A 12,418-nucleotide genomic window follows, 5' to 3' on the forward strand; every position below is an offset into this window, starting at 1 on the left:
GTAAGTACTAACTGGTCTCAAGAGTATCACATAAATACTGTGTAATAACAAGGTGTGAGGTGTGGAGTGGAGTAATCATATAGGTTCAGTATAGGTACAGCAAATAGTATATTAAAAGAGTGGCTATGCTAAAGATGATAGGACTGTTTGACTCATGAATGCTTGCAACAAATCACACATAATTTCAGTTGGCCTTTACTCAAGGAAAGAAACAAATACTTCTCACAACTTTATAAAATTCCAAAAACAGTTTTCATGAGGGAGCACTCAAACATTCTTCTGCCTTGAATATATATTTCCCATTGACATTTTGAATTGCCTCGTTTGGTGTATGAACAATAAGACAAAACAAATTATGTAGTAGACAGCTCGTTCTAGTAGTATATATAAGAAAAACTGTTACCAACGTGTGATTCATTCAAAGCACGATGTAGTGTGATCATATTAATCTTTAAAAAACTGATGGTTAGCACTATCTTTCGCTGACCCATTCGTATGGGGACTTTAGTGCTGAGAATGATGAATACTTACTGTACCTCCATTCCAGGAAGTGATGTATTGACTGAATAGTGCACTATTTAACCAAAGAAATAATAATTTTGTGTTACTCAGTGGCTTGTCCAAGTTTTTTAGCTGGTGCTACTTTTCAGTGTCTTGTGTGTTGCTAACTTACCCTAGTTATCCAGCTAGGGAAAGAGGACCCACAGTTTAACTAGCAATCAGAACCATGTGTCATTTTTGTCAACTTCTCACACTGTTGAAATTAACCTTTCAACAGTGTGAGAAGTTGGCTACGTTAAAACAAAGACTGCAAAATCCGTAGTCCAACTGAGATTTGATCCTGCAACCTTTCCATTTCCTGACATGTGTTTTATTGCTAGACTACCAAGCATGACTGTTCTTCTGTAAATTAAAATTTGTAAATATTTAGGCTTAAGGTAACAACTCATCATAAAATAGAGCCGTTGAGTTACAAACCTGAAAACTTAACTAGCTTTTGACTAAGTCCTTTTTTGAATCAGAGTACACATGCCCGTGCCCACACACACACACACACACACACACACACACACACACACACACACACACACACACACACACTTAAATTGTGCCAGCTAAATACACAAACTGTTTGATTTGTTGTTAACATTGCTCATAAGTTATTTACATTCTGCCACAACTTTTCATACCATATGTAAATGGCCATTTTGTAGACTTGATACTGCTGGATCAAAATGGATTTTCCGCATGAACATCTCCTGTTCTGCTGAACATCTCCTCTGTCAGTGCCCATCTGATTCCAAACCTATGACATCCTTCTTACTCACCTTAATCAACTTTATACTTACCAGTGGCTACTGCAGATCAGAGGCACAGCCATGGGAACCAGGATTGCTCCTTCCTATCACAGCCATTTTGTGGGTCACTTGGAGGGGGCTTTCCTGGAATCCATACGCCTTTGTCCCCTGGTTTGATGACATTTTTGCCACATAGACTCATCGTAAGGCCGACCTGGTAAATTTCTTGCAATATCTAAATAGATTCTCGCAGTTATATTTCACATGGTCGTATTCTGAATCCCATGCCAGTTTCCTTGAAATCGTCTCATCCTCACCGAAGGTCAGCTACACACTTATGTTCAAATTAAACCCACTAACAAACAACAGTACTTACATTTTGACAGTTGGAAACCTTTCCATGTCAAACACTCCCTCCCATATAGAATTGACACTTGAGACTAACATTTTTGTTCAGATGCAGGCTCTCTACAGTGGTATGCCACCATTGTCACCTCAGCCTTTACTGGACGTAATTACCCCACCAACCTAGTTCATAAGCAGATTTCCTGGGCTGTCAATCCAATCCTGGTACTGCTGATGAAAACAACACGAGTACGGGTCTTGTCACTGCATATTTCCTGATCTTGAATGTATTAGTCAGCTACTCCGACAAGGCTGTGAGCTCCTAAAATCATGTCTTGAAATGAGATCCATTCTGCCTGATATGCCTCCGTGCTTAACTGTTTCTATAACACTCCACAATGTGCCGAAACCTTTTGCGCATAATATTCTGAAGCGGCACGAGCTCAGTCGACCAATCTGTTCACTCGCTGGCATGTATGTGGTCCAAGGCATCATTCAATGTTAAACTTACTTCGTGAGTGCAGTACTTATTTCATCATTCCTTTTTGACCAGTTTAATGCTTCCAGCATTGATTGGTGCCTGAAGTCAGAATCACTGAAGAAGCGAGCAGTTTCTCCATCGCCTTCACAGTAAAGAAAGCTTCCGGCTGAAATTAGTGAGAAGGAAGGATGGTCAAATGAAGAACAGTCACACGAAGCTCCACAGCCGAATTTATTATGCGAAAACTGAGCAGTTGCTCTATTAGTTGCAATACCTTGTGGAAGTGGAATAATTAAAAAGCATAAGTACAACAAAAGCTACAATGGGCCCAGTTAAATATTTCCGTCATTTTGCGGGTACTCACCTGGACTATGAGACTAAAGAGAATGATTATTTCAAGAGGAGATGCACTGAATTAACTGTTTGTTGATACTACATGAAAACTCGTGCAAAAACAGTTAATGATAACTCATTAAAAGCTTCTTTCTTGGTAAATTTTCGAATAGCAAAGGCAGGCAAATCTCGTACCATTGCAGAAACCCTCATAAAAGGCTATGTTAGTGATATTGCTTTTTGTATGCTAGACAAAAAGGCAGTAAAACTTGTATCTTCCATGCCACCATCAAACAATGCTGTGAGGAGACATGTCAAGTGATTGAAAGAATCTCTGGTTTCTTGCATCCAGTACAATTCATTTTCTCTCAAAATAGATGAATTGACATTGTGGGATTAGCGATTTTATTGGCTTTTGACCAGTATGAATACTGGGGATGTTTCTAGGATTACCTCTTATTGTGCAAACCACCACTAAGTGCCAGTACAACAGAAGCTTAAATATTCCATTTGTTGGATGATATTTTAAAAGACTGATGAAATTTCATGGTCTGATTGCATTGATGCTGCACAAATGGTGCAAAAGCTATGACTGGTCCAACGGTCAGAGTGATAACTAAATAAAAGAGAGCTTGACAGATTGCAGCTGTAGTCACTGTTTTCTCCACAGACATGAAACAAATGCCTGCTTTCTTCAAGATAGTTTTAGATGAATCCATCCAAATTATTGAGTACATAAAATCACAGCTGTGGAAGTCAAGAGTTTCCACAATACTCTGTGAAGATGTGGGAAGCCTTCATTGTTCTCTGATTCTCCATACAAAATGAGGTGGCTGTCACCTGGGAATACATTCTCTTGATATATGAATTACGTTTAAAAGTCCTGACTTTGCTTTAGACCATGATACGAAATTAGCAGACCTTATTAATAACAAAAGTTGGTAATGTTATTTGGCCGGTATTTTCTCCAGTATGAAAAATGAATGTTTCACTGCAAGGGAAAAGTATAACAATGGTTACTGCCAATGAGAAAGTTTGAGTGTTCAAGGGGAAACTCAATTTTTGGGCAGTGTGTGTCGAGGAGGGGGAGGTAAAGTGTCTTCCTTTTCTCAACAATTTTGGCAGGAGATTGGAGCTTGGGTACAATTTGTTTCATGAAATCCTTGAATATCTCCGAAGTTTGATGTCATCGTTGGAGCATTATTTCCCAACAGCTCAAGATGAGAAGGTGTGCAAATACAAATGGGTGGTCAACCTGTTTACTGTATCCAACAAGCTGGACATTGAATGAATATGAGTTGTTGATAGAAATTGTTACATGCTCAACCTTGAAATCTACTTTTGATACTGACAGTTACTTACACTTTTGGATCCATTTTCAAAACAAAAAATTCTATTACCTTGTTGAAAAAGCAAAACATGTTCTACTTCCATTTGCCACAACGTAAATGTGAAAATCCAGATTCTTGATCTATGCTGCCAACAAAACTAAGTATTGAAGCTGTGTAGATGCTGAACAAGGCACCAGTCACAAGTTGTCAAGTATTGAACCCAAAGTTTCAAAACTGTGTCAGCAGAAGCACCCTCAACCTTCACATTTAGATTCCATTATTATCCCTACAGACTCACCTCAGATACAGGAGGAAACGGTTTGCTTCGTCAACGAGCAGTGAACATTTCCAGGTTCACTAACATTTGTAGGTATTCCTTTTTCTTTCTTTCTTTCTTTTTTTCTTCTTCTTTTTTTCCCTAGAAATTACTTAGTATTTAATTGAATTCTATTTGCATTGATATTTTTGATACAATAGTTAAAAAAATATCCAACGAATGTTGCTTTTCTTTGCAATATATTCTCCTCTATACTCGGTTAGAAACATGGCCTGCCTATTGTGTTGAACAGTGGGAGTAAATCCAACAGCAAGATCTGAATATAATGGGAAAGTCATTAGTTTCAAGATGTTCCTGTTCATATTGGAACTGAAGACTCTTGAGTTTTCATGGACTTACATTAAAAAGCTTTCAATTCCCATGGGCGTCGCACTGAATTTCAGCAGTTACTACTCACTTGACTGACAAAGGGTCAATCGTGGATTTTTGCCTGAAAAAGGAGTCTGCAGCTAAACAGGTTGGGAAGCGTGCTACAAGAGAAGTAAGTTATCAGTAACAAAATACAAGGAGCAAAAGTTTTTCTACAACTTTTACAAAAATTGAATCAGTTTTCTAAGAGACAGGGCACTGAGGTGAGGTTGCAGTCTGTCCCCTCTGTAAGTCAACCAGTACAGTGAGCAACCAGTTGTGGAAACCGAGAAGAAATTTGGAAAGGTAATTAAAGTTCAAGAGGAAAAAATAAAAACATTGAGGTTTGCTGATGACATTGTAATTCTGTCGGAGGTAGCCAAAGACTTGGAAGATTAGTTAAACAGGATGGAAAGTGTTGTGTAATAGAAGTTATACGATGAACATTAACAAAAGTAAAACAAAGGAAATGGAGTGTATTTGAATAAAATTTGGTGATGCTGAGGGAAAAGCAGAAACATAACATCCAATATGAATTTAAGTGGTGGGCAGTTTATTCTAAAAGTATTTGTCTGAGTTTAGCCTTACATGTAAGTGACACATGGACAGTAGAAGCTTTTTGAAATATTGTGTTACAAAGAAATGCCAAAAATTATGTGGGTGGATCAGATAATTAATGAATGGTATTGAATTAATTGAGGAAAAACAGCTTTGGCTTAAAGTGGGATCAGGCTGAAATGATGACACTTCCTGAGGCATCAAAGATTGGTTAATACAGTATTGGCGTGAGTAAAAATTGTAGGAGGAGAGGAAGGCATGAATATAATTAGTGAGTTCAGATGCCCATGATATCAGTATATGAAAGAATGCAAAGTAAAAAGTTAAAGTGTGAGGTATGTTATTGATGCACAAAATTTTAATCATAAAGGTAGCTGCATTTAGATTCTGCAGGAGGTCTTGAGTATCTATCTTCCATGTCAGCATTCCATCCACTTCCTGTCCCAGAAATTTGGTATAGTCTTCTTCGTTAATCATACTGCTATTACAGGATATTCAAATGTCAGCATCAGTAGACGTATGTGTAAGAAATGGTATGTGTTCACTCTGTTTGTGGTTGAGTGTTAAACTATTAACTTCTGAACCAGAAGTTGCTTCACTCCAGTGACTTACTACATTGCTACATCCCTGATCCGAATTTGTAACTATTAAGCATATAAACTCTCAAACAGACCATCTTTATGTTATGTGCTACAGTTGAAAGCAAATTATTAATGAGCAGTAGTAAAAGAAGTGGCCCAAGTACATGATCTTAACACCTCACTTTGCAATACTTCAGTTGAATGAAGCTTTGTAGCTGTTGTGCAACTGTGTAAATCTACCTTCTACTTAAAAAAAAAGGCCTAAAGTGACTGACTGTTGGTATGCTTGTCCATTAATACAATGTTTTTAAATGTAATTAGCAATATCCCACATTGTACACAGTTGAAAGACATAATCAAATCATAAAAAATGCTAAATGCCTTTTTGTTCTGTCTTTGCCCTCATCACTTTCTCCTGTACAACACAAGAAGGAATGTATTGTGGCCATAATAATGGTGACAATTTTATTGAATGGTTTTATCATCATCATTAAAACATTTGGTGCTTCCATTCACAATATCTTGTTTAACTTGACGTGATGCATAATGGGAAATAATTAAAATTCTCAAATGTGTACATTACATTTGATGACTTAACTGTGGTGCTTGCTGTGTGTGAGCTGAAACAGCTGCTGGGAAACTTCACTCTAATACAAGCATACAAAACATTTATCTTTACTGTGTTTTTGTGTTCTACAGAAATCAGGAGGTGTAAAAGTAATTTGACTCACAGAATTTTGTGTCCTGTTACATGGAAACTCACACAGGCCAATCACCACTTTCACAGTTCACTAGTATAGTCAAAATCAGAAACATAAAAAAATCTAGCAAACCAGAAATAGAAATAGTGTGGTTTGTAATCTTCAGTATTGGCATCAGGGCATTGTTTTCTAATTCCTGAGATACTGAATTCGAGCAAATTTCAAATTTGCAAGAAAAGACATGTCATCATATTTGCATACATGAAGAAATCCTGTAGTTAGGAGTGACAGTTTTAGTCCAGTTACTCATTCCTTTCATAATTTAGTTTTCAGTACATAAGGTTTTCAAAATGAAATGCACACTTTATTGCTTAATAGCAGTTTGTCTTCTGACTCAGACAATAAATCTAAAAATAAGCAATCATTGGTTCAGAGAAGTACTTTCAAAAAGTTATTATTATTTATTCAAGTCGGAAGCAAATCCATCTCATGGTGATAACCATTAAAAACAAAAGAGACTGAGAATTATTAAGTTACACTACCATTGGCCAAAATCTCCAAATATTAGCTGCTCTCAAAGTTGTGAGAACATCATCTTCTTCGGTGCAAGATGCAGGGATGTCTGACAAACCAGTAGGTGTAACATGGTGTGGTGTTCTCCTCAGTCAGAATTGGTGGTATCCACAGGGAAGGGCCATTTCTGGAGATTACTCGTGGAGCTTCCAAATCCAGATCGAAGGAGTGGAGTGACGTCCACACAATGCAATACTGTTCATGTCAAGGAGGAAGGGTTTCAGAAAGGAGTGACCAGGTTAAATTACTCTCAAGTCGAGACATGCTCAGTTGTTTCCTTGCTGTAGCTGCTGCTGTTTGCAACATTGAAGTGGTCTTGATGAAATTGGTTTAGGACCTCAAGATGGGGATAGTTGGAGAGAAAAAACATAGTGAATATAGCTCCTAAAGCATGTCCCAGTCAGTTTCATCCATTTTTAAAGCTCAATGGAAACGTATTGCAGCTGAATCTTTTAAACATTTCTTTTCCAGTGAAATGAAGTAGTTTTGGAATAACATCATTTATACTACAAACCTGTTGGATTGTTTCCATCTTAGATTGTATTCCATAAATAAGTGCAACGGTAGAAGTTGTGAACAAAGATACCTGGGGAAGTGGTGACTTTGTGGCAGCATCCACAAGGGCACACTGGCATTAAGTTAACAATTGGTGATAAAGCCTAGTCCAAGATGGTATTTCTGTGATCATACTCACTGCAGTTGCATCAGTCGCCTTTCCTTCAGCCTTACCTGGCAGAAGCCTACGCCATGATGAGAAAAAAAAAAAAAGGCTGAAGCTATTAGGGACTATAGAAAAGTGCTTTAGTGTCATAAATGCCATCCCTACGTGACCAATTTGATTATGTTCGAACAACTCTGGGCAAAGGTATGACTTTTAATTAAGAACTAAAAAAGTAGTGGCAGCAATATGTCTGTTTAATCTAAAAGATTACCCATCCTTATCCTTCCAAGTGTAGGCAAAACTGCAATGGATTTGTGGTTCTCATGTAACCGCAGGAATCCCTGGTTGCTTGGCTAACAGAGACATTACCACCAACCCTCTTAATATTGCCGAACTTATAGCAGCACACATTGTAAAAACATCTGTCCCCAGTAATTACCATCCTACTTTTTACATGTTATCAACACTTGGAGAGTGCAGTGCTGTATTCTTCTACACCTAGAAACTTAAATGCCCCATCTTAGTACCTTAACTTTGTTTGGATAATCCCCACGATTTGACAGAGAACACAATCAAATGCTGCATAGCAGTAACAGCAATACAGATATCTTGAAGAATTTTAATCAAATATGGCAAGAAAGAGAACTTCTTTCCCACTAGTGGGAGAGTATAACAATATCCATTAGGAAACATATGCATAACGTCGACAAATACAGGGTTGTATGTCTTAACAGATGTTTATGCAGATGGTTAGAATAGCTAATAGGTGAATTGTTGGGCCTAAAATACAGAATGCTTCGACCCCGAAACACCTTTGTACACTTCCGACACCTAACTGCTGTAGTCTGTGACCTACAAAAAAATACATACTACACAGCACTATATACTTTGTCCACATTAGTTATATGGAAGTTCCAAGGCTGCTTGCACATTTTTATACACAGATTTGTACTACTACAATTATTTCCGGCCCAAATGGGTCATTGGGCCCCATACTTCATAGTGGGGTATAACTAGCAACTTGAGCAACCTTTTATATTACTCTTGTCCCACTTATGAGAGTGTGGTGCCTGTAACTTGTCAATTACATAGCCACAATCAACCAGAGTCCAGGATGCCCCTGTTACTCCACTCTGTTTCAAAACCGAAGTATAAGACTGCTCATTGAATCACATCCAGATAAATAGACCAGTTGGGGCAGCCTTGCAGACCTACACAGACCTTCCTCCACTAGCCAATATGCATAGAATCACCTCCACATAGTTGCCCATGTTGTCAAGGAATCATTAGTTAGTGCTGGAGAGAAGTGTGGAGGATAAAAGTTTTAGTGGGAGACCAAGAGATGAAAACAGTAAGCAGGTTCAAATGGATTTACTTTGCAATAGTTATGTGCAGGTAAACACATAGGGTAGTATAATATGGATGGCTACATCAAATCAGTCTTCAAAATACGTCAATAACAACATTATTGTGATTGGAAATGCCTATGGATTTTCAGAGGATGGGAAATGTTTGAAAGTTAAGGAAGCCTTAATGGGGTACAAAACCTATGATGTACTCACTGGTTTGTCTACCTCCATATCTGAGTGGTCAATACGGCTGAATGCCTTGCAGAAGTCCAAGTTTGATTCACAGTACTGCCATGTTGGAAGGATTGGTCCAGGGTACACTCAGCCTCTTTGGGCCAACTGAGGACCTATTTGACTGAGTAGTAGCAGTTGCAAGGTCAAGAAATGCAAGCAAAACAGTTGAATTCTGCAGAGTTCATTAGTTATATTAAAGTACACACAAAGTTAAGCCTTACTGCCACCATCTGAAAATATTCCGAACAGAACAATGCAGACTGCTTGGGTACCAAGGATGCAGATAATCATTAATTTTCAGAGCTCAAGAAATGTTTTAAAGTTATGAAAGTCTTTGCTGGGGTATAAAAGCTGTGCTGTTTTTACTGTTTGCCAGCCTCCATAGCTGAGTGATTAGCATCACTGAATGCCATGCAGAGGTACTGAATGCCTTGCGGAGGTCCCGGGTTCAATTCCTGGTACTGCCAGGGATTTTTTGATGGTGGGAGGAGGGTGTGGAGTGCACTCGGCCTCGTGAGGCCAACTAAGAACCACTCGACTGATTATTAGCGATTCCAAGGTCAAGGAAGCCAATGAAAATTGGGAGAGTGAGGGGCTGATCAAGTGCCTCTCCATATTGCATCCAATGACGTCATTGGCGGAGGATGACACGGTGATCAGTTGGCCCCGATTGCCCCATCTAGGACCAGAAGGTGGAACTTTTCCTTTAGTTATCTGCTGTTTACTTGGTGTATCTGTTACAGATAATGTGTGCTTTTCCACCCTTTACTAAGTGCTCAGTTTCGTTACTGTCTATGGAACAAACTGTACGTGAAGCTGTGGTCAGTATATTTCATTCGCCATACAGAATACCAGAGCACGTTTTTCTAAAAAGGAGGACACTGTTATGGATGTTCCCTGTTCTTCACAGTCAACATAACCAACTATGGTTTTTCACCATGTGGCTAACTCCACCAGGTGGCAACCCAAACTAAAGGCTCTCAGAGAAGATAGCAATATAGATGACACTGACACAGGAAAAAGTGTGGCATGTACCAAGAACATCTGCCGTAGTAAACTGTGTAAGATGCTGGATTTGTACTGGAAGGATGAGGACTCAGCTCTTATCTGATCATCCTACTTTAGGCTCTCTGTTGTTTCATTAAATATAGCAACTGTTAGAATGGTTTTTTAAACAGACTTCAGTTTCATCCATCCCGCATCATCAAATTTGTAATTCAGTTTGTGATCATTACAGAAGTTGTCGTATGTGACTTATAGTTTGTTATTGAAGTTAAGAATGGAGATCTGTGATTAATGAAAAGCAATATGTTGTAGGAACAAAGTCCACAAGTTGTTTTAATGAGCATCATACAAATGGAGTAAAACACAGTACAGCCTTTAGCAGATGATTTTATAGTACATGTCTATGACATTTAAAAGTTAATATCTTTGTCTCCGTGTGTATCTAGGAAACATCAGGTACTGCTGGTTTTTCCTGAAAATAACAACTGCTAATAATTTAGTGTCCATATTACCTGTTATAAATTTTACAAACTTGAGCACCACCTACAGTCACTACTTTTAACTTGAGAACTGATTTTAAACAACTGTGATACAAGGCTCTTTTTATTTTTTTATTTCAGCCAAAATTCTATGGGGTGTCTGAAGGAGCAGAAGAAAACAAGCAAGACAAATGAGCAGCTTGAAAGTGATCACTTATTGTTAAGTTTGATTATGGCCCAGTGTGCTAGTAATATTGTATCAAAGCAGCTCATAATTTCACTTTCACTGTGAGGGAATATGTAAGATAGCACTGGAGGAAGAAAGTTTTCTGGAGCTATGTGACAGCTTAATCATGTGGCACCTACTTTATAAAGTTGTCAGCACATATGTTGCTGTTATCTGCTTCTTTTTTAGTGGAGTCTCAGTACTGCAAAACTTCATAGTGTGTAGCTAACTTCAGAAGTGTACTAAGCATGTAATTTCTATTGAGCATTTTTTGCTCTCTTGCCTATCACAGTACTTTTTCTTTTTTTCTCCTGTCTCACTTAAATGAGACATTTGTTGATATTAGAACTGTATATTTTTAAACAGCTCTGTATATATATATATATAGATATATTGTTGTTTTTTGTATTTCACTTATACCTTTGTATTATTTTGTAAGTGTTATGGAGTTTGTCTGAATGCCGTAACTGATGCCAATTGAATTTGTCAGACGAGATAACAACATTATTTTCATACACGTATATTTGCAGTTGCCTTGTATTAGGCAGTAAATATTTGAAAACTATGTAAACAATATTTAATTATTGATGATGTCACCAGTGAAATACAGTTATCTTAATACCCAGTAAAAAACATTCTTCTTATGTCTGAGGCAAAGATTAGAATACTTTGATCACAGATGTCAAGCAGTTTTCTGTTTATGTAACCAAAAAACTATTTTATGGGGAAATTACATAGTATAAGACTGAAAGCAGAGTAATTTATCTAATGATAACGTAATTTATGGGCATAAAAGGTCTTACAGTGTAAAATGCACGTCTTTTTCACACACAGATATTTTTCTTTTTCCTTCCCTAGACAAAATTTGCTCTTTGTAAAAAGCACTGGGTAGGGTTAAAATAACTCATTTGCTTTGTAATACTAGCTCTGATTTATCATTATGTATTTGCTTCTCATTTATTTACAGTGTGAAGCTGGAAACCATAATTATACAGCAAAAAATTATTTGAAAACCCCTTTGTATTTAATTCTTGAAAGAACTTGTAAAAATAGTGTTGTACAGCTGGTTTTCATAATTGTTGAAATAAATCTAGTTATTTTGATGACTAAGTAATGTAATGACAGCCTTTGTATTCAGTACCCAGTTTGGGTTTCTGTAGTGCAACTTGCTTCAGTCCATGTAAATTAAATTTGCCAGAGTATGGGTGTACATGCTTATTTAATGATTGTGGTTATAATAATGCAGAAATCTCTTACCAGAGCTGTGGAGTAATAGACTGAAATACCTGTTGAGCTCAGGGAACAAATTTGTTGGTTCTATCACGTAGATATTGCAGCCATTTTAAACTAAGATAATTTTATTGAAGAAAGGGGCTGCTTATAATACCATCATATTGAAGTAGGTAATAAGTTCCTGCTTTATCACATTGGTAGCCATTGTTTGGAATTACTGTGTTCCAAATGTTCAGAATTCCCTTTTATAATGTGCATGAAGTTCAGATGACGACAGTTGTATAAGACAATGTGATAAGATTTTGCAACAACTTCATTACTAGGTGCTGAATGGAAAAAATATTG

General features: G+C 37.5%; 1 protein-coding gene across 2 annotated transcripts in view; it reads left to right on the forward strand.

Moving 5' to 3' along the window:
• Positions 1–11,288, forward strand: part of LOC126190746 (pleckstrin homology domain-containing family F member 2) — a 144,659-nt gene extending 133,371 nt beyond the window's left edge. For both annotated transcript variants that reach the window (XM_049931245.1, XM_049931244.1), the window contains exon 9: positions 10,756–11,288. In XM_049931245.1, the coding sequence (XP_049787202.1) occupies positions 10,756–10,809 (54 nt within the window). In that variant the 3' untranslated portion in view covers positions 10,810–11,288. The remainder of the gene's footprint in view (positions 1–10,755) is intronic.
• Positions 11,289–12,418: the final 1,130 nt, after the last annotated feature.

Source organism: Schistocerca cancellata, chromosome 6 (assembly GCF_023864275.1).
Source record: "Schistocerca cancellata isolate TAMUIC-IGC-003103 chromosome 6, iqSchCanc2.1, whole genome shotgun sequence".
NCBI classification, from domain to species: Eukaryota; Metazoa; Arthropoda; class Insecta; order Orthoptera; family Acrididae; genus Schistocerca; species Schistocerca cancellata.